The sequence below is a fragment of the Trichogramma pretiosum genome, unplaced genomic scaffold (genome assembly GCF_000599845.2).
Source record: "Trichogramma pretiosum strain Unisexual culture from Peru unplaced genomic scaffold, Tpre_2.0 scaffold118, whole genome shotgun sequence".
Taxonomy (NCBI): domain Eukaryota; kingdom Metazoa; phylum Arthropoda; class Insecta; order Hymenoptera; family Trichogrammatidae; genus Trichogramma; species Trichogramma pretiosum.
In genome coordinates, this window is record NW_019640840.1 from 181,679 (window position 1) to 203,737 (window position 22,059).

At 38.7% G+C, this 22,059-nt stretch overlaps 3 protein-coding genes across 7 annotated transcripts; all 3 read right to left on the reverse strand.

Annotated features, from left to right (window-relative positions):
• Nucleotides 1-1,598: 1,598 nt before the first annotated feature.
• Nucleotides 1,599-15,746, reverse strand: LOC106657513 (glycerol-3-phosphate dehydrogenase, mitochondrial). 4 transcript variants are annotated; one of them, XM_014379085.2, is made up of 10 exons: nucleotides 15,418-15,745; nucleotides 7,956-8,081; nucleotides 7,714-7,864; nucleotides 7,408-7,630; nucleotides 7,156-7,319; nucleotides 6,117-7,063; nucleotides 5,680-6,027; nucleotides 5,322-5,420; nucleotides 5,167-5,268; nucleotides 1,599-3,788 (listed from the first exon to the last, which is right to left on the reverse strand). In XM_014379085.2, the coding sequence occupies exons 2-10, from the start codon at nucleotides 8,043-8,045 to the stop codon at nucleotides 3,654-3,656; spliced, it is 2,259 nt and encodes a 752-aa protein (XP_014234571.1). In that variant the 5' UTR covers nucleotides 8,046-8,081; nucleotides 15,418-15,745; the 3' UTR covers nucleotides 1,599-3,653. The 4 variants fall into 4 exon arrangements, with proteins under 4 accessions (XP_014234571.1, XP_014234570.1, XP_014234566.1 ...); XM_014379084.2 differs by lacking the exon at nucleotides 5,167-5,268 and having other exon boundaries at nucleotides 15,418-15,746; XM_014379080.2 differs by lacking the exon at nucleotides 5,322-5,420 and having other exon boundaries at nucleotides 15,418-15,744.
• A 347-nt stretch (nucleotides 15,747-16,093) lies between these two features.
• LOC106657457 (DEAD-box helicase Dbp80) lies at nucleotides 16,094-18,958 on the reverse strand. The gene is made up of 8 exons (XM_014378993.2): nucleotides 18,729-18,958; nucleotides 17,836-18,041; nucleotides 17,662-17,754; nucleotides 17,371-17,588; nucleotides 17,125-17,302; nucleotides 16,823-17,066; nucleotides 16,577-16,739; nucleotides 16,094-16,493 (listed from the first exon to the last, which is right to left on the reverse strand). Exons 1-8 carry the CDS (start codon nucleotides 18,777-18,779, stop codon nucleotides 16,240-16,242), a joined length of 1,407 nt encoding a protein of 468 aa, XP_014234479.1. The 5' UTR covers nucleotides 18,780-18,958; the 3' UTR covers nucleotides 16,094-16,239.
• A 385-nt stretch (nucleotides 18,959-19,343) lies between these two features.
• LOC106657461 (deformed epidermal autoregulatory factor 1) lies at nucleotides 19,344-22,054 on the reverse strand. 2 transcript variants are annotated; one of them, XM_014378995.2, is made up of 4 exons: nucleotides 21,527-22,054; nucleotides 20,650-21,135; nucleotides 20,188-20,592; nucleotides 19,344-20,101 (listed from the first exon to the last, which is right to left on the reverse strand). In XM_014378995.2, the coding sequence occupies exons 1-4, from the start codon at nucleotides 21,797-21,799 to the stop codon at nucleotides 19,868-19,870; spliced, it is 1,398 nt and encodes a 465-aa protein (XP_014234481.1). In that variant the 5' UTR covers nucleotides 21,800-22,054; the 3' UTR covers nucleotides 19,344-19,867. The 2 variants fall into 2 exon arrangements, with proteins under 2 accessions (XP_014234481.1, XP_023319311.1); XM_023463543.1 differs by lacking the exon at nucleotides 21,527-22,054 and adding an exon at nucleotides 21,195-21,290.
• Between the last annotated feature and the right edge of the window lie 5 nt (nucleotides 22,055-22,059).

A 22,059-nucleotide genomic window follows, 5' to 3' on the forward strand; every position in this document is an offset into this window, starting at 1 on the left:
TATGCTAATGGGATTTTTGACGAAAGAAAAAAAAAGAAAGGGGGATCGAAGCCCAGGAAAAATGTCAAGTAAGTGGCGATCGCAGAGTGATTTCAATGCAGAATAGTCACGCATGAAACTCTTTTTTAACTTGAAGATTTGATGCGATGCATATTTTTACCGAAAAGCTTGTTAGTGTGACGCTTGTGGGAGCTAATCGACGTTTCGAGGGAAAAATTGAATACAATCTTGATCCACGTGTCGAATGAGCGTTTATTGAAACTTCCATCTGAATTAATTAACTTTTTTCTGACAATTGTGGATCACCCACCCACGCACGGCTTGAATAGACTTTTCGTGAAAACCACTCGTTATACTTACTGTCTCAGGACAAATTCAGCGGGATTTACGATGACTCGCGCACCCTTCGTATTCGATATAATCTGCGGAGAAAAATCAATAAGAGTCATTTGGCTGATGGGCTCGTGCCGTCAGTCTTTGGCGATCGAGGAAGCCCGAGGACTCGCGGCTACATTTAGCTCGCGTCTCTCCGTTTTTCGTTATACGCATCGTTGAAAAAGTCGCAAGTACAGGTCGGCCTGTGCTTGCGCAAAATTTTCACTGCACGAGAGTCGAGGTTGCTTTTGAAATACACAGACTGCAGCTCTGCTATATACATAGGAAAACCCGCCCCGTTGGCGTGTACCGCGCTAGTAGCAGCCTTGCCGCAGCATCACGCGGTCGCCGCAGCTGATGAGAATATGAAGGGGGACGAACGAACTTGAACACACCCTAACAGACGCACGTGGCTTGTCAGAGCAGATGGCAATTTCAGTCGCGCCGACTTTTTTGCTTTGTGTGCACGTTCGAATTTGCGTCGGTGTGCGTACGTGTGTCTGTGTTTGTGTGTGTGCCTGAGCCACCCTTGGCTCTCTGATATTTTTGAAGGGGGCTCACTTCGCGCTGGATTGACTATGATATCAGGACTAACGTTCGTCCGAGTACTGACTCGAATATAGAAGTTTGCTGGCCACTCTAATTTATAATGCACGAAGAATTGAAATATGTTTTCTGATTATCCAAATGAAAATTCAAATCCTTAATTAAATAGACTGGATCACATAATTTTTTAATCCAGCTTATCGATCAAGTAACAATTTTTTTCAATTAATTTATCGATCTAAGACAAACTTTACAACATTGAAATTTCAAATTTTGTTTAAATTTGTATTTAAGTTGTAGCTAATTTTTTTACTTTACCGCTCGAGTCTCCGTAAATTTTTTGTGTGGTCAATCAATATTAATCGAAATATCTAAAACATTCCGTCCATTGTATTTTGAATGAATTGTAATTGAGTTTTGTACTTTGTGGTTGCTAGAAAAAGATTCTCAGGTCATTGAGTTAATTGTGTCATCAGTTCTTTGATGATGAAAGACTTTTCTCACATTTTTCACATTTAACTGTTCGTCACTGAAAATATGTGGCAAACAAGTATATATTTCAAAATTTTCAACAAATAATAAGAAAAAAATTGAAACGTTTCTTATTTATTGATTTCATGTAAAACAGTCATATTTTTAGAAATAAATAAAAGGTATGGAAATAAAAAAGACTTAAGTTACGTAGAATTTTTGATATATATTTCATATTTGTTAGATAGCTTTTCCGAATTGTTCCAGCGAATGTATAATGACGATCATTTTGATCACAAACACTTACAAACAATAATAACTTTTTATAAATTTGGTAAATTTTTTTCTCAATTTAATATATAATATATAATACAATATACAACACATTTAATTCTGCTAAAACAAGTATAATTGCATATTGCACTTTTTTCACAAAAATCCACGTAAGATAACTATCGCATTTTAAAGCATATAATAATTAACTATATTATCATTTCATTTTTTATAATTATATAAATGGAGCAACTTTCTCTGTGTTGCTGCTCGCTTAAATTTTCAAATTTTGCCTAATGTTTAGAAACTCACAGTAACTGGAGTTTCAATAAACAACTTAAAAAAATGTATTCAAGTTACAATGAAATCTTTTATGTACACACACAATATCATAGTCTTTTGTCATATTATCTTAAAAATGACAAGCACTGATCTTCAAGTTGAATGGTTTTTTTAACCTTTTTTTTATTCTTTTAATATCGAAAGAGACGACTTGCATAAGAAAACTACACCTTAGATAGTCATAAACAAGATTTTAAGTTTCAAGGTCTGACGTACATCCCTTTCGACCAAGAACATTTTTGTTGAACATACAAAATAATATTGCTCTAGATTTATATTCATACAATGTAATTGTTGAAAGGGTTATACAATGAGAAGACATAATCGTGTAACTCAAAAGCGCAGGTGCAGGAAGAGAAATCAAAGTTATATTCAGGTACTTTTTAACTCTACAATGGAATTAGAACTTTTACAACTCCGAATACTTGAATTATAATGAACAATGAGTATTCGAAGTAAATTACAACTTTTTAATCGTTTTTTTTTTCAATCGCACTAAGTTTTCATAATTTACACTTAATGATTTTACTTTGCTAATAATAGGACAGAAGTATATGTTTCAGTTTATCGTAACGGTTCGTAATACTTGTCAAGAAAATATAATCATAAGTGGATTATCGAACGATGATTCGATTTTCGATCGATCGGGTATATCGCAATCAATTTTTTCGTCGCAAGATCGGTTGTACACATTGTAGGACTATCGTTTTCGTTTTGTATACAAATTCAATTTACAGCCGTTAATTCAATCGATTTTGTCGTACACGAAAGATATACAATAAAATCGGCAAATTGGCGACTGTTCGGTGAAACGCCACGTATGCACATGTTCAGTTTTAATCGTCGATTTACTTTCATTTTGTAAACTAGCTTTTTTCATTCGTGGTCAATTGAATGGTGTTATTCTTGTTTACAAAATAGCTAAAGCTGTTTCGACTCAAATTCACATTAGACTAAATGATTACCGTTCCGTTAGAAAGTATATCAATATTGGAGCTACAGTAAGGCTAGTTGAGTGAATTTTGATATTAAAATCTCGTTGACATTCAACATAGTTATTTATGTTAGATCGCACGCGTTATGTTACGACGTCGCTGATTAGTACAATCATAAAATGATGCGAGGCTCTCGTGTATATTTTCCTTTGCAGTTACCTGCCTATCGTTACAATCTCTTTTCATTATTCCATCTGTAATTTTTCATCATGCACGTGTACATGATATAAGATGTAAGTACACATGTATCTATATGAATTTTATCTTTGAACTTGCTCAAAACAAAGATGAATAAATGTATTAATTGACAAAAAGCTGTGAGCTGTTGTCACGGGGACTTTAAGGCCCTGCAGTCAATTACATTTAATCTTCAACAATTAAGGCTAAGTAAGACTCCCTTTTTTTCTTCGGGCTTTTACCGCGAGCGCGCTATCGAACAGATTTTTCCTTTCTCTTGCAAAATCCTCTAATTCGCTAATATGCAAAAAAAGTAATAATATGTTACAGATTTTTCGCGACGGCAACGTGACAGATATGTTCACGCGTCGCGTCGATGAGGTTTATAATATAACGACAATGATCGAAGAGAATAGAAAGGGGATGAATTGCACTAAACATTATATGTAGATTATGATCAAGGAGGCGAATCGTTTAGAGACCACCACCCGATCGCTCGACGCTGATCTTCTTCTGCAATGCATCCTTTTCTGCCTTGGCCTCCTCCATCTCAGCCATCCTGGCGAATCTCGAGTATGCCACGTGGCCGGATTTAATTGCGGACATCATCTGTAAATCAATTAATTCAAATTTTAGCGATTGATACATCGAAAGACAAAAATAAAACATGCTGTTTCAAAAGATACTATGAGTTAATTTTCTAATAAAAACTATTTCAACTTTATGCAAAATGTTTTTTTTAAAAGTAAATTCTTTGAGAAGATTATAGATTTGTTATTTTTAATAATCAGCATCATGCTCAAACGCTTCAATTCGATCATAATATTCGATTGAAATATTCATGCGCAATAACAAAACTTGTGTCTAAGGTTTTATAAGTAGAACGCGTTTAATCCATGTATATTAGCTAAATTTAGTTTTCAAACATCGAATCATGTAAGATTCTATGTTCGCAAAGATTTACGCATCTTAAAAAAATAGAGGAAATCTATACTGGGTCTATTGATACATATTTGGATAAAAAGGCCGAATTCATTGTGCGAAGTAAAGATCTAAAACAAATCTATCAAATGAGTTTATACAGTAAAATAATCATAAAGAACACTGCCACCCTAAAACCGTTTTCAAATGTGTAGAAAAAATAAAAAGCTATCATTGAAATCAAAAACTACTAATTCTCAGCGTGAAGACATAATTGCAAAGTTTCGAAGCACAGTTAGAAAAGTAATTATTTTTGAAAAAAATGTTCAATCAATCTTCAAAGCGACATTACTTCACCGATAATCGTAACTATGTAATTATTTGCAAAAACAATCATAACTTTCTTAAGCTTAGTTATTAAAAAGATTACAAGAGAAAATAAGAAAACTTCGCAAACAAGGATTAGTGCACAGAGCCAGGATTCAATGTCTAGTGGAAAATTAAAAAGCACAGTGTCTATCTGTAAAAGCATTTTCTTCCTGGATTTTTTTTTAAATTAAGTTTTGTCTCGATTATTTTTCCCAAAATTGACGTATAAAAATGTCGCAAACAACTTTTGACAAATAGTCTCTTTGTACAAATTGTATGATGAGAAATTATTGAACAGTAATGATGAGAATTGACGAGCCAAACTCATAGCAGACGTTAAAACAAAAAACATTGACAATATAATTTTAGGAGAATCCGAGGCCATAGCAAAGGTATATAATTAATTAATGCACTTTCTGTAATTGATTATAAACATAAGAATAATAGTTAGAAAAAATTACAGAAATCTCATCGTGAATTTAAAAAATGCTTATGATTCGAATTCCCTTTAATTATGAATGTAGACGAATGTTAATTAAATCGCTAAGCTATGTAAAAACATCATATCCAGGAAAATGCGCATTTCACAACACTGTACAAAATGATCAGTCTCTCCTGATGTTAAGCGTTGTTTATAGTCTATTTTTTGCGGAGAGACTTTGTTTTAAATTCCACATTTGGTCAACTATAAACAGACCTGAAGGTACTCGTCCAGTTCGACTTGACCGTTCATGTTAGTGTCGATTTCTTTAAGAATTTCATGAAGCTCGTCACCGGGTACATCCTTGTCACCGAACAGCTGCGAAAGGCAAAAAAGAGAAAGCTTTAAAGTTTCTGTCAAGTTTCATTTACCTGAAGATAATCTTGGAGCTCCATTTGTCCGTTGTAAGTGAGATCAATTTCATTGAGCAACAAATGCATCTCTTCTTCTTTTAACCGTATGTTAAGCGCCTGATTTATGAAAAAATAGGTTAAAATAAAAGTGAATAATTATAAGAAAAAAAAAAATTGATTCCAAACGATATTCTACAATGAATTTATATAATATGAAAATTCCGTAATGAAAAGAAACTGATAAGAATCGCAAAAAACGATCAAAAATTAAAAGTAACTCGATGAAAGAAAATTCGGTTCGATTTTTACACTTCTGTCCAATCTTATCGAACTTGCTCAAAATAAATCATATCGGCGACGCGAATGGGCGCAGTACCTTGAGACCGCGTCTGATGTCGTTGATCGAGACGTAACCCTTGCGGTCCTTGTCGATGATCTGGAAACGCTTGATGTACAGCTGAATCTCGTCTTTGGTGAGATTGATCGGGATCTTGTCGCGCGACGTCCTGTTGACCATCATGCCCATCTCGTTGCTGATGAAGTCCATGGCCTCCTTGAGCTGCTTCTTCTTCTCGGCGTCGCTCCACTTGAGCTCCTCGGCCATGATGTCGACGATCATGGGCAGGGCCTCCTGTGCGGCCTGCGCGTTCAGGAAGGACAAGCGCAATCTGCGGGCGATCATGTCCACGGCGGTTCTAGCGTACTCGCGAACACCGTAGCGAACCTGCGAGCGAACAAAGATTGTCGTTAGCAACGATGAGCAAACGATCGAGCGAGAGAATCGGTAAAAAAAAATATGCGTCAATGTCCGACCTCGGCATCGATGTAGGGGAACTCGGCGTGCAATTTTTTGCCGATGATGGGCCATCTCTTGCCGGTGAGGGCGGCCATCTTGGCGACGGCGAAGGCGCGATCGCCGTAGCTGTTGGCCAGATGCTGGGCGACCTCGCACTCGAGGCCAAAGTCCTGCACGAGCCTGATGTACATGGTCGGGCCGAAGCCGTGGGCGCCCTCGAGCAGCAGGCCGTCGGTCTGGCAGCCCCGCTCGGGCTGCAGGTCGCAGGCCTTGATGGCGGCGTCGATCGTCTCCTCGGCCATGGATCTGTAGGTGGTCCACTTGCCGCCGGCGATCGTGATGAGCTTCGACGGGCTCACGTGGACGATGTGGTTACGCGCCAGGGACTGCGTGTTGGGCTTGTTGGGGTCGGACACGAGCGGCCGGATGCCGCTCCAGGCCGACAGGACGTCACCGCGGCGCACCTCCACGTCCGGATTCAGGTAGTTCTTCACCTCCTGCAGGATGAACATGATCTCGTCCTCGGTGGGCTTGGGATTGTGCGTGATGTTGCAGGGCAGATCGGTGGTGCCGGCGATCGTGTGCTTCTGCCAGGGCAGGAAGAAGATGACGCGGCCGTCGCTGGTGGCCGGATCGAGCAGGCCCATCTGGTCGGGACTATAGTAACCCGGCAGGACGATGTGCACGCCCGAGGACGGGCAGCAGATCTCGGGCACGTCCTGGTCGTCCATCTTGCGGATGCTGTCGGTGAAGGGCCCGGTGGCGTTGATGATGGCTCTGGCCTTGACGTCCCACTCCTCGCCGGTGAGCTCGTCGCGTACGCGGGCTCCGGTGAGGACGCGCTTGCCGTCCCTGTCGAGGCCCTTGAGCAGATTCACGACGCTCACGTGATTGACGACGGTCGCGCCGTGCCTCGATGCTGTCAGTGCGACGGCCAGATTCATTCGAGCGTCGTCTTGTTGTCCTGTATTGAAATAATAAAACATTTCATTTATTCATCATTTTACTCTCGATTTGAGAAGGGAGTGAAAAATTATATTCTTCAGCATAACTGACCATCGTAGTAAACAATGGCTCCGGTCAATTTGTCGCCTTTCAACATGGGGAAGAGCTCAAGGGCGTTTTGTTTGCTCAGGTAGTAGGATGATTTGACCGTCTTGCTGCCGGCGACGATATCGTAGGCCTTGATACCGACCCAGTAGTAGGGAATCTGCCACCATCTGCATTCAAAGTCATAGAGAAAAAAAATATTGATTTTTTTTGGACCTTAGAAAAAGTAAACAGTCGAATAAAGGTGTCGGAACGCACGTGTAAACGGGAAGCATAATGGGTAGGGGATGCGCCAGATGGGGCGCGTTGTGAATCATCGAGGCGCGCTCGTGCAGGGCCTCTTTGACCATTCTGTACTGCTCGATGTCGAGCTGCATTATCGCCTTCTGGAGGTAGCGCACACCGCCGTGGATGAGCTTCGTACTTCTCGACGACGTGCCGGACGCAAAGTCGTCGCCCTCGATCAGGGCCGTCTTCAGACCTGTCAAAATTTTCAGAGTCCGATTAGATGTGAGTTGTCGATCATTTAAAATTATTACTGATTCAATTAACATTGTCACATACCACGTGTGCAGGCGTCGAGTGCACATCCGGCGCCGGTGGCACCACCTCCGATAATCAGGACGTCGTAGGTTTCGGGTTTCTTCAGAGTTTTAACTTGTTCCTCTCGGCTGGGTAGGGGTCTTTTCGCGGGTCGTTCTTTTTCAGCCATCACCTGCATAAAAACATTTTCCCTTGTTTTACTTTTCCCTTGTTTTACATTCAATGACATGAAATAATAATAAAAATTTTATAAAATCACTTACAGGCTGTTCGGGCGAGAGTAAATAGTAGGACGTTAGGGCTCCGGTGGCAATGGCGCTGGCGCCTGCCGTAAATATTTTTCGAGCAGCCATCGTCGTTTTCTACTTAATTAAAGCTTAGCTGTATTTCTGAAATCATAAAAAAAAAACAATTTTATTAGTGTCTCAGATATTGATTTTGTTGTATGAGATAAAGTTTGCTTTCACTACACATTTTACACGATAGTTTCGATTGAGATCGACATGTTTAATTTTAAAACAAATATTGATTACGCCAGATAATATTTAGAATAATATAGACATATTTAGTTTTAACATTTTTATCTGAAATATAAGTGCTTAGAAGCATCAGTAGAATAAAATTAAGATGTATCTAGAAAAAGAAAGAGAGAAAGAAAGAGGTTGACGAGATCTTCGATAGTTTGACGAGGCTACTAAATAGTAGGTGCTATATAGAGTCAGAAGATACCTCAATAATTTGCTCATTTAAATTTTTAAGTTTTCAAGTTCTGCTGTAATATTTTTTTGGTCAAATTAACCTGCTGAATTTAAAAGAATTAAATGAAGAGTCATAAAAATTAGGAATTCTAACGATGTCTCACCAGCTAATTACGCATAAGATGAGCTATTTAAAAATTAAAAATAAAATATAAAATCTTATGAAAATTAATTTCCATAATTTAAGCTGAATATTTTTAAACTAAAAAATATTTTAAATTTTTCAACTAAAGTTTCTCTTTGCAAATACGTAGTGTACTTGGAAAACAAAAATAATAGTTCTTAGGAAATTATCAAGAGATCTATGAATCACCGGTACTCTCGGTCGAGCGATGAATTATTCACGCAGATAGTTAACTAAAACCGCCTTACCGCGCAATTGATTGCATGAAAAAATATGTAATTATTTATATTAGATTATTGTGGCAACGATGCAACAACTTTGACATTGTATGCGACTCGAATAATTTGGCAAGCTTTCGAGGCACGATCGCGTACCGATGAAAAAATGTTTTACGATATAGGCAATTTCGGCCGTCGCGATCGAATTTAATCTAATTTACGCATCGTGTTTGTGGTAGTCGCGTCAATAATTCAAGAGCAGTAAATGAAATGTTACTGCCCTAGACCGGTATGTAAAAATCTTTATTGAACCTATGCTTTTAGCGAGTGATAAAGCTTTAGGAAGCAATTTTAGATAGCATAATAAAGGTAATACGTGCTCACGAAGCGAATTATCACGAATATGACGAGGATCAAGAGAACAATGAGTGATTTCAATAGAATTAACGATGCACATCGAGCGAGTGAATAAAAAAAAAAAAATAATAATGCCGTATTACATCAATAAAATTTCTTCTATCTCGTTCGATCGTGCACTATTACTTTTTCTAATTTATAAAGCTTCTTATGTTGACTTATAACCTAGGGCATTGTAACCAGATAAATCTGGCTGTCCTTTGGCACTGTTTGCACTGCGCATAGCTCGCTTCGAATAATTTTTTTATATGCTTCTCACTCGTTCAAAAGTATTCTTATTACCCATGCATACCGCAAATTTGTCGCCAGTTCGATTCATAATAATATATATCATAATGAGAAAATATGTATATGCAAATAATAGGTCAGTCCGAGGAGGTGTGAATAATGTAGTGTAAAGAGCGACGTACAGTACGACTCGTGTATCGTTACACGCCGAGAGAGGGGTATAACATGCTCAAATTAAACGTCACCTTGGCAAAGCGTCTATATATATAATGAGACTATGAGACTATACGTATATATATAGCCGAGCACGTGGCCTTACGTAATATCGGTGCTAAACGTGCGAGCGCGCGAGACTTTCTGATTAGTCGGATGCGCGTTTTCATGACTTTATGCATGGTCTCCGCAACCACTTCAATAATTCATCTTCAAGTTCCGGTAAGTTACTTTTCTTTTCCGGACTGTTAATTTTCTTCGTCAAGGTATTGTATAGCATTGCTCATACCCCATATGACTTTGGAAAATTGTGCGTCTTAGACTCTTTAATGATTAATCAATGCGCTAGGCAATTCGTCAAAATCGAGCAAGCTATTCTCTTTTTACTCCGAAACCAGGAAATACGACATATTTCCAACTTTATCATTGAATCGAATTAACTATTTGTCATTAGATCTCCTGACAGGGGAATTTAACAGCCTTGCGCTGTCATTTCAATAATTTTTATATTCACAAGTAGTACGCGATTTACATTATTTGATGAGACTCTTCATTTTCAAACGAGTTTACCTCGGTTGCAAATTAAAAGAAAAAAATGGGTACACGGCTTAGAATCGAAATTATATTAGCCCAACCTCGAGCGAATTCTTTACCGAAGCACACTTTCGATTTAATAGTTTCCGCGCGTTTATTGAAGCAGCAGACTCGAGCAATTGATAAGCGCCGCGACGAGAGAAGCACGTCGATGGAAACTTCATGTAACTTACTCGTCGGGTTCATCTCGCGTGTGGCAACGTAAAATGCCACCTGTGGTGACTACAGTATATATAATAGAGCAGATGCGATAAGAAATTTCTAGCCGCGTCATTCATCTCGTGCTGTCACAGCCGTACTAAATACGGCGATAATAAAGAAAATAAAAAAAATACTATTTGAAAATATTTATTCTATCAACAAAGATAGTATTGACTAGTCGGAGAGAAATGTACAAGAGCATGTCCGTCGCTATTTGAAAGGCAATATTTCCATGCAAAGTGCTGGGATTATTCCAGTCGAACAACTGATTTTTAAATGCTAAGCACTGAAATAATTCCAGCGCTGGTAATATTGACGAAAAAATTCCGTAAAAATTTGATGCCGCATTGCAAGTGACAGGTATATTCCTGTTCATTTCTTTTCAAGTAAGTACACCAGTTGTACATGTAGGTCAATACTTTCGATTTTATTCATTTTCTAAATAGCATGATAGAACCATGTTTACAAAAAATCATCTACCTAAAAAAATTATTTAACATTGTATCGAGAATAGCCGGTGAAAATGTAGTCACGGCCTCAGGTACTCCCGGTGGAATCTTTTGCATTTGAAGTATGCACTACATAGATAGAAATACATAGTACGTGCACTTGACGTAATTGACTGCTAAAAAAAGTTCGCTCACGCGCGAATCTCGTGATTTCCCGCCTCGCTATGTTGTACCTACACGGAAAAAAAGCTCAGTAAAAGGTCCGAAAAAGGTAGTTATAACAACAAAATTCGTTTTTGTTACCACTGCCAAAATATTTCAGTTACGACAACTATTTTTCTTGTTGCTACCGACCGTCCTAATCGAGAAAATAGTTGTCTAAAAAATTTCGGTAGTGGTAATAAAAACGAATTCTGTCATTGCACCTATCATATTGAGTTCCCACTATTTACTGCACAATTATACCCAAACACACACGAACATTAGCATCTCACAGTCACTCTACGGATGCTAGACGCACACAAGTACAAACAACACATAAAAACCGACTTGATTCTCAAATTCACGAGCACTACGAACACTGCAAGCGAGCAGACAGCGAGCAGCTATAGCATGGAGTACAGGAGAGCAAGTAAACGTTACACTGCTATACTGGCGTTGGAAACTGGGGTATACTTGTGCAGTAGATAGCGGGAACTCAATGCGATAAATTGCAAATATAGAATTCGTTTTTGTTACCACAACCGAAATTTTTTAGTTACGACAACTATTTTCTCGGTTAGGACAACAAAAGTCTATTTTGTCGTAGCAACAAGGAAAATAGTTGTTGTAACTAAAATATTTTGGAAAAAAAAAACGAATTTTGTTGTTGTAGCTAACGTTTTCGTACCGTTTACTGAGCTTTTTCTTCCGCGTAGGTGCAACACAGCGAGGCGGGAAATCACGAAATTCGCGCGTGCGCGAACCTTTTTTAGTAGTCAATTACGCGTACTACGTTTGTACAGCGTAATGCATATACAAGCTTCTGTCTACCGAAATTTTTAATGTCGCTATCAGCGAAAATTAATTGGAAAAATAAGCAGCAGCGCTCGAGCGCGTGTGGCTTTTCTTATACGTGTGTATCGTCGTAAAAAGAAGAAAAAAAGTTTGCGAGAGTGACGAGGCACGTGCCGCCGACCGAGTTCCACGATCGCGTGAGCTCTAGCTCGGCTTGTGATAAAACGAAAAATTTTAAACTCTTATTCTGCGTGCCGACGACAACGATAATAATAATGCAGTACACAGCCGTATAGTAATGCGATCATTTGTTTAGTCAATGATTCTCGCGCTCGCCTATGTGAATCCTAGTCTATGTTCGTATATTGCTTATGTGTACGTATTATTGCGCAACCGACCACATAATCGTGCAGCCGTGACCTTGACAGTCGTAGAAGATATGCACATTATATATTGCCACGCTCATTTGCACTATTTCTCTTCCTCTTTGCTATTCCTTTCTGCCGTGTGTGTACGTTTGATATCGAGAGAAAAAAAACGTACACCTATATAATGTGTACGAGTTCTTTGCACAGACTAATCACGTCTCTTATATGCTCGTCGCCGCTATCGTCGCACGTTCGGCGCGCATGTGCATCTCGCGGTATCTCTCCTCCACAAAGCACATGCCGACAGAGGTACGCATGCTCACGCGCTCTTATGTCAGGCAGATCGCGATCTACAGCATCATTTGCACAATGTTACACTCTCGTTTACGCGGAGCGATGACTTTTTTCTTCCAAGTTTTTTTTTTTTTTTTTATTCGTGTGATTCGCTCGGACGTAATTTTGCCGACACGCGAGCTGTCGATGGAACGTGACGTTTAAGATTGCGCATTCGGAGTGGTAGCGGCGAAGCACGTGGGCCGCACAAAAGACCGTACTGTCAACTCGACGTAAAACTACACTCGCGTGATTTCGTGCGTGAATTTTTTTTTATTTCCATTCATATATTGTCGAGTGATTATATGATGCATTATTTCAAAAGTGTGATATTTCGAGTGCGTAAAATGGACAATATTGAAAAAATCAAAAAACTTACTTTCTTCTATTTTGAGTTTAATTTTTCCGGACCATCTAAATACATATTGCATGTTTATCCTGCTGGCAAATCAATGTGATCGTAATTTATGGAAATTTTATACTTGCGGAAGGTAGTATTCTGTAAAATGGAAGGTTCTACCTTCTTAGTTTTTATTCTTTTAAAGTTTTCCAATAGCTACGATAACAAGACATGTCATATCATGCTTTTGAAATAATGCACCACATACGCATATGGTGTATTTCCGTCCATCTGAAGCACGTGTCCGGGAGAAATTATCGCGAACGCTAAAATTTTTTCCCTCGTCGGCGTTTTTTTTCTAGTGACGAAATTTCAAAAAATTGAACCGGTTTTTTCCCGAACGACGATGACCGACGACGACATACAGTAGAGCGAGTTGTGTGTACAATGTGCGTAATATAGCTCGCGGGTCGACCGCGTGATCGATATACTTACGAGCGATTATGTGTACGAACGTGTGATGTGACTATGATGCCGAACGAACGACGACGACGAACCGTTATCGCGATCAGACGATCGAGCGTATATAGACTATAAGCGACAAATCTGTTTTTTCTTCTCTTTCACCCGATTACGTATGCAAACTCGCGCCGCGCAAGGGAAGAAGAAAAAAATCCATCCGAGTCGTGCTCGAAACCGGAGCCCACCGCAGCCGTGAAATAGGAGAAATTTTAGCACGTGCTCGTCGCATGATTTCTCTTTCTCGCTCGAGATTCCACGTGCGAGCGCGTGTATTATTTTTAGTGTACAAGAGTCGCTCTTTCATATTCTTCGTGTACAATATATACGACACTCGCTTCAACAGTTGCATTACTTTGCATAATTATGAAAGAAAAACGTATGCACGCAGAGAGTTCGTTATCGCGTTCCTGGCACGCTCGCGCGTACGCCGCATATTATTATGTATACTTTGAAAGGATCGGCCCGGCTGATTTCGAGCTGTATATAGCAAAGAAGAGACTATGTATAGGTATAATGTCCAGCGTAGCCCGAGCACACGACGCCAAAGTCAAGAGGTCAAAGCTCTACTTTTTTCGAGCGCCAAGCTGAAGACATCAAAGCATATTTAGCACGCTCGAAAGAGAGAGAATCGAATTACCCCCTCGTCTGTACAAGCTCGCATCCTCTGCATACGTACACACACACACACTCGTATGTACAGTTTCAACGTGTCTAGGTACATGTAGAGCAGCTGCAGTCGCGTGAATGGTTCTCGATTGTTACATTCGAGGTATAGGTATGTAGCTCGCGGAGCGTCGCGCGCAAGCTTGAAAAAGCTGCACTTGGCGTGCGGTAGGTTATGTAAAAAGCTCGTCGGGCGAACGGATCGCGCGCGAGTTGGTTGACATCATATCTGGTAACAAACTGACATAGCTGGGGGCAGCGAGCTTGAAAGCTCTCTCGCTCTCTCTTTTTGACCCACTCGCGTCGAACGCCCGCGCGTTACACAGCTCCGGCAGGTATTTACGCGTAGAAAATTTTTTCTACAATAGACTCATTACGATAGACTCGGTTCTTCGCATCGCTCCGTCGTTGATAGTCTATTAATAAACGCGAGCTAGTTGAGAGAGCAGGAGCAGTATACAACACGACGCGGTAAGCGCGCGCGCGCACACACACACATACAACGACTTGACAACAATACACCTGCAGAGACATATGAGAGAGAAGCGCTTGCAACGATTGCAAGCTGTACTATTTGCTACGCAACACACCTATGCACACTTACAGTCACGCATACAGATTCGGAGTTACGCTTGTATTGGTGTTGGGGATAGCACAATGTTTCAAAATCGCGGGAGAGAAAGAGAGAGAGAAAGATAGAGCTTTTGGCATGCGAGCGGAGCAATGATTCTCAAAAAAGAATCAAGCCATCTTCGTCGCAGGGCTATATACAGCAGATTAGGTCTATGTTAGATACACAACTCTCGAAGTCAGATAGTGGAGCACACTCATACGCACAGATACACGCTCAGAGCAATAGAAAGAGAGAGACAGGCCGAGAGACAGAACTAGAGCTAGAGCGAGAACGAGAAAAAAAGGTCGACGGACGGTCGTGCAGAAAAGCAATCGATATAGCCCATCGTACAGGTATACACACGGCTAAAGAACGAACGAGCACAAGATAGGAGCGCTTGCAGATCTTTAGGTAATACATCAGGTAGCGGCCGAGTGCAGCTGCAAGAGAGACAGAATAATCGCACTGCAGCAGCAGCAGCGGCGGCGGCGGCAGACTAGAGGTAGTAGTAGAGTAGAGCAGCGGGGCGTCATTCACCGAGCGCTCCCAATGTCAAACACGCACTCTTTAAATATTTTGCGCTATAACGACGCTGACACTTTGCGAAACTTGCAAAACTCGCAATTGCCATCGTCCCTCTGTACGTCCGAATCTCACACACGATTAATATATCTTTGCGTTTACTCACATTTCATGCGCGATTCTTATTTACCGTGCGTCGTCGCACTGCTGGAAGTCGGTGTGCCTCTTGTCACCCGGACACTCGACAGCGGCGGTGACGGCGATCTTCCTCGTAGAAAATAAATAAAATTATATATACACACTCGCACTCACTCGCGCTCCAATACAAGCGATGTATGTTTGCTCGTGTGTATATGTGCGCGCCCGCTAAGCACGTTGTTGTCAGTGTGTTGTTCAGCACCGCCCGACACTCGGCCTCAGACTGAGGTTCACACGCATCGAATAACACGCAGCTTGCCTACGGCCCGTCGTCTATATGCCCGAAGCAGAAAGCAAAAACCAATTCCCGACTGTGTGTGCCTATGTAAGCTGAGCAGATATATGTCGTCGTCGTCGTCGTCGTCGTCTGCAGCGCGCGCATACTCGTGGGTGGGGGCTTCGCAGCTGAGACACGATTCTATGTACATATAACGTGTAACGAGAGTCTAATACAAATTCTAGACACATGTTTAGAAGCGTATCTATGAAAATTCTTCAACGACACAATTTTCACTTCGAGTTTACTTGTAATCTGTCAGAGATTATCTTGGGTTGACTTATGGGAATGCTTGAGCGACGTGCAGCGAGTCACGATGCCCGAATGAGAAGCGCTAGTTGGGATACTGGAAAAAATTAGCCAGCGATTAATTTGTTTTTATGGAAAAGTTATATTTTAGTCATCTGTTCGTCACTTTTAGAATTTTATCATATTCTATACAATAATGCTTAAATTTATCTTATACTTGAGTAAGTAATAACTTCTGTACGTGCTTATATCAACAAAAGGAGCTTAAGCACCGATTTTTTCAATCTCATCGGGATCTTCGGTATTCAAGAAGTGAATCTTCTTCTTGAAATGCCGCTCGATTTCTCGACACAGTTGCATTGAATGCGGTGAGTCGATCAAATTAATTGCTATTCCAGATTTACCGAATCGGCCAGTTCTACCGATTCGATGCAGGTATGTTTCGCAGTCGGCTTTACGATTCTGATCCATGGGTAAATCAAAATTAACTACAATTGTTACTTGTTCTACGTCAATTCCTAGAAACAGCAATTTTTTAGTTATTTAAATGCATTCGAAATTCAAAAAAGTTGTCGAAAAAATGAACTTTTCAGTATCCTACCTCTAGCTAATACATTGGTAGTAATTAATACTTTTTCAAGCCCTTCTCTAAATCGATCAAGAACAACTATTCGGTCATTGACAGTAAGATCACCGGACAATATTGCTACAGTGTGTCCATCTTTTTGCATTTTATTTGCAAGCCAATTTGCAGTTTTTCGAGTCTGTAATAAAGTATTGAAAAATTATTCATCATTTTAAATTGAATAATACTTATAAATAAATGCGACATTTTTCCGAAACTCACATGACAAAAGATAATAGCTTGACCAATGGTAATAACGCCATAAATATTTGTTATGGCTTGATATTTATCATCAATATCTCCATCTTTACATTTAACATAGTATTGTTTAATATTATCTAAGCTTTCTTCTTCTTTCAGCAGTTTTATAATAATAGGATTGCTAACAATGATTTCAGCAAATTCCATAACTTCTGTTTCATAAGTTGCAGAGAAGAACATCATTTGGCAATTTTGAGGGAGCAATCTACACAAAAATGTCATGTTTTAGACATAGAAGTTTTATCAAAAGTTTTCAAACTTACTTATGAATTCTGATACATTGATCCTGATGCCCTTGTGTGGCAATCATAACATCTGCTTCATCAAGTACAAAAACAGATATTTTTTTAAGGTCAAAAAATTTAAATTTAATAGCCCAATCTAAAACTTTTCCTGGGGTTCCAATGATTATGTGATCAGATAATTTTGTTCCCCTTTGCACTGAAAATTTGTTCATCATTACATTAATTGTCAAGATCCTTTTAAAAATATCAAAAAATGATACTAACAATCTTCTCCTCTCACAGCATATTTAATTTTTATTTCCGGGCAGTGTTTTGACATTTTAGCAGCTACTTCTCCTGTTTGAATAGCAAGTTCATATGTTGGAGATAGGCAAAGTACTTGTGGATAATTTTTTGTCACATCTACACGACTTAACATGGCCAAGACAAATGCTGCTGTTTTTCCAGTACCAGATTGAGATTGGGCAATCATATTTTGTGGTCTGCAAAAAGAATTTTATTCATTTAAAATGATGAACTTAAATTGTACGTACAGACATAAATGTAGAAACTTACGGATCAGCCAATAAGGTAGGTAATGCGGTTTCTTGGATCTTTGATGGTGTATTGAATCCCATATCATACACACCTTTTAATAGCTCCGGTTTTCTGTAACATACATTTCATGATGTACATTTATTTGTATTGATGCTTGACATTAATAATACAGTTAAAAATAGAATCTCTTACAAATGCAAAGCTTCAAAAGTTTTTACACTGTACAACGGCGAGTTGGGATTTTTTCTTTGAATATCTAAGGGTTTTGTTGTTTCAACAAGTCCCTTTCTGATAATTTTCTGCAACAAGGATTTTTCAGCAACAGGGATTTCATCTTTTGAATCATCTTCTGAGTCAGTAGGAAGAGGTACTTTATCCGATATTCCCATGGTTCCCACCTGTAAATTGACCATTATAATTAAAGCCTCCAACTTATTTCAAGAAATAATTTTTAAATTGAAGTAAATTTCTATAGTTTGACACAGCAAAGAAAACATACCACTAAAAGCTTGCTGTATAGTTTTTATTTCCCTTTAATAAGAATTGTTTTTATGAATTCTGATTTTTTGGATTTATTTTTATGTAAAATTTTTAGATATCAGCAAAAAGTGAATATATTAATATATGAAGTTCAAATTTTTCAATAAAAATAATTTTAGTTCTAAGTACTTGACACATCATCAATAATAAGATTTTTTTTCAAAATTAATGCTACTAGTAATTATTAACCAAAATATGTAGCATAACTGAATATTGACATAGAATATAATTGGACTAGATTTGAATTATTCATAAAAATATCGAATCGAAGCCTTTTGATAATGAAATTTTTCTGATCAAAAATAATGTTCATTTTAACATCAGAGCAATAGCCTAATTATTTCAGTATCAAATTCCTTATCATATTTTTTTAGTTTTCCAAATGGCATAACTTTAGCATGAGCTTACGAAATATTAACATCGAGTGCACTCGAATGCACGATAAAAAAACAACGGTTCTTCTTAACAATTGAATCAAAGTAGTCAATGATTGTTGTGAGGGAGGTTATGACGGATTCGCTAAAATTCCAAGCAAAGTAGCTTACCTTATCAGCCTGCTCGAGGGCTAATTTTCCCCAATCCACTTGAGCCGACATTTTAAGAGTAATTTCGAATTAAACTGGAAAAATTCCGAATAGGAGGGTAACTTAATGTTATCGCACACTTTTTTGTGCAAAGAATGTGATGTGCCTGTTGTGCGGTCTGCGAAGCCCGAACTCTGCGTTTGCCGAATGCGACTTGTGTGCAAAAGCCAGAGCAGGATAACCAACCCGCGCTTTATTTACCACGAATCAAAGTGATGACTTGCTCGCGGTGCGCATGCCAATATTACCAATTCACGAATCGAGTGCGTTAAGTTGATAAAATTTAAAAATCCTCGGTGCTTCTTGGGCAAATACGAAGACTGTGATTCCTCGAAAGTAAGTCGTTAGTCGGATTAGACGATCGTGTCGATGAAAAACTCACGAGGGCGTTTATTATAAATATTTGTTTCAGAATTACCTTTATGCTTCAACAGTGAAATAAAAAGAACACTTTTTTGCAAGTTCATATCATATCATTTGGAAGTTATCAAATTGTTTCAACCGATTAGAATTGATAATTCAAATGCACAACTAGCAATATTACAAGTTTTAGATTCATCTTATTGAGAAATAGAATTTTTCATCAGATTTCATCTTTTTTATTGTATGTATATATTTTCATTAAAAATAATTTTGTCTATACATTAATTCATTATCGCCATTATTTCATCGTTTTGCATGAAATAATTATCTTCTCTCTTTAATGTACAATGAAAGTGTCTACTTGATTACTTAGGTAATCACTATCTTAGCATAATTCTACACAATTAAATAAAATATTATTTACATCGTACAAGACACAAACATAAAAAAAGACATAATACTTTTGATTTAAAGTAAAAGGAACATAAAATTTATATTTACAACATTTTTTCATTAACTGTTCAAAATAGTTATACCTAATTTCAAAACTATTGTTATACACATTATTTTTCATTTGTACAAAGACTTGGCCTAGATAAAAAGCTGCATTTATCGTGTATAATTATATAATTTCAGTCAAAAATTTCTAAAAAAAACTAACATTACTTGATCAACATTTTAAACAACATCCCAAAAATTTGTTCTAATTAATCACTAAGCATTTAAGAAACTATTAGTTAATTCGTGTCTGACTCAGGAGTTAGAACTAATAATTTTGAATCTGTTGTTTGGGCACTTAAGCAATTGTTGTCTGCACTGTTATCTACAATTAACATAACTGTTTCTGTAGACTCTCGAGTGCACTCTATCTGATGTTGATTCCAGTCTTTACGTTGGCAGAAAGCAGAACAATAAGGAGTTCTCCGACAAAGTGAACATTCTGCATAGGCATCTCTATTACAATTTACACACTGAAATAAAAATATTTATTTTCACATAATAGTTCAGAAAAATTTACTTTATTGTAAATATTTTAAATCAATTCTCATAACAATACCAGTTTTTTATTAGAGTTTGAAGCTGGTTCTAATCCAAACTTGTTGTTTGCAGTTTGTTGAGCAGTTTCTTCCAGTTTTTTCTCTTCTGCTTTATATTCCTCTACTATTTTTTTAAACTCATTTGCTATTTTAGTCATTTTATTAGCTATTTCTTCAAGTTTTTGATACCTGCTTTCTTTGTGACCATTTTGTAGACTTTGTGTTTTAGAATTTAATTCAATCTCCTGAGAGTTGTGTGACTGCGCATAGCTATGGACATTATAAGTTGATTTTTCATCAGCATCACTTTCTTCGCTGTAATCCCTAGAACCATCTTTATGCTTGTGTGCAGTGGAATCGTCTTCAAAATCATCTCTCATTTTTCTTTTTCTCTTATAAGGAGTGAACAATCGTATAGGTCCAGCCTGAAAATAAGAAACTTCAGAAATCAAAAGCTTACAAACAACTTACGTTCAACTTACAGCATTATCATCATCACAGCAAGCGGCACACGTGCAAGAGGTTGCATGAGGTCTTAAAATTTGTTCTTCTATTAAAGTCTGTAAACTTCTGCCCCCAAATCTGATACTTCTTTTCCAATCCTTACTAGAAGCTCTTCCGCATAAAGCCTCAAATTCACTAGGAGTGTACCATTCGTTTCCAAATTTTATGCATTTTCCTCTACCCCCAGAACCAAAACGACTTTTATGCAGTTCTGCATTTGTGTTCTTGCATCTTACAGGTAAAACTGGCATTTTGGCACTTTCTGTCCATGAGCAAGATTTTGCATTTCCACCCGTAGATATATGTATGGATTCATTAATAGTATCTTCTGCATTATTTTGAATAACAATGTGTGTTGCTTTTAGATCATTACCCCATGAATTATTTTTATCATTAGGTCTAGTTTCACATAAAAAACTATTGTCTACACATATCATTGGCTTGAATTGTGCATTGTTTGCCATCTGTAATTATAAAATGATATTTAAAAAAAGTTTTATGGAGAGTATATTGTTTTACTTACAAGAAAATAAGGCATATTTCAGTTATATTGTTAGTAAAACGCGAAAAAAAAATCACGACAGTAAGCGTTTCTGAAATGTTCGTTCGTAAAAGTATGAGAAATAACGAGAAAAAAAGTAAGTAGCTAGCAAGTGTGACAGAACAACGGCAGATGTGCTCATCAACCCCCCTTATAATGTACACTTTGAGGGCAGCTGGCATTATGTGCGCTCGATAAAGTCGCCCCCTCATTATGTAAACAAGCGCACACCGAGCAAGCGAAATCGATGGAATTTCATCAATACGAAACTTATTTGCGACGAGAGAAAAAAGTCGTGGTTTCGTGCTGCATACCTGCAATTGCTCGGACGTTATGACATTGAAAGTCGTCCCGTTGGCGATTATCGAGCCAACGGGCAGTGTCACCGGCACCCCAACGGTCGAGTTGGTGGAAACGACCGCCACCGGGTGCACCGTTGACACATCTTCCTCGTCGTCGTCGCCGCCGCCACCGCCGCCGCATGAGGCTACCTGCTGAGACCTCACCGCGATCGAGACTCGTTGTTGCTGCTGTTGTTCGTGATGTTGAATGTTGCCCGCGCTCGTCGACTCGGCTTCGGTCGCCATGGCTTCGGATATTTCCGCGACGTCGAATGTACTCTGGCAATGCTACACTTACTCCCGATATATCCGTCTCTTCGCGGCTCTACACGTTCGTGTATGCAGCGAAGTGGTATAAGTGCTGCGTAGGTGTGTGCACTGCGGTGGTGTGTGTACGCGTGCGATGCTGTTCGCAGTCTTTTACCGAAGTCTACGCCGACTGAGTTGTCAGAAACCAGTTACGAGAACGCACGATGATTGCCGAATCCCAGCAAAATAGTATTTTG

Coding starts and splice junctions, on each gene's coding strand:
- LOC106657513 (XM_014379085.2), bottom strand. CDS start 8,045: ATGGCTGCTCGAAAAATATTTACGGCAGGCGCCAGCGCCATTGCCACC. Junction 7,865..7,955: donor TACTCTCGCCCGAACAGCCT/GTAAGTGATTTT, acceptor GTTTTTATGCAG/GTGATGGCTGAAAAAGAACG. Junction 7,320..7,407: donor ATTATGCTTCCCGTTTACAC/GTGCGTTCCGAC, acceptor CTTTGAATGCAG/ATGGTGGCAGATTCCCTACT.
- LOC106657461 (XM_014378995.2), bottom strand. CDS start 21,799: ATGGCGACCGAAGCCGAGTCGACGAGCGCGGGCAACATTCAACATCAC. Junction 21,136..21,526: donor TAACGTCCGAGCAATTGCAG/GTATGCAGCACG, acceptor TTATAATTACAG/ATGGCAAACAATGCACAATT. Junction 20,593..20,649: donor GCTGTGATGATGATAATGCT/GTAAGTTGAACG, acceptor TCTTATTTTCAG/GCTGGACCTATACGATTGTT.
- LOC106657457 (XM_014378993.2), bottom strand. CDS start 18,779: ATGTCGGCTCAAGTGGATTGGGGAAAATTAGCCCTCGAGCAGGCTGAT. Junction 17,303..17,370: donor TGCTGTGAGAGGAGAAGATT/GTTAGTATCATT, acceptor ACAAATTTTCAG/TGCAAAGGGGAACAAAATTA. Junction 16,740..16,822: donor AAGCTATTATCTTTTGTCAT/GTGAGTTTCGGA, acceptor ACTTTATTACAG/ACTCGAAAAACTGCAAATTG.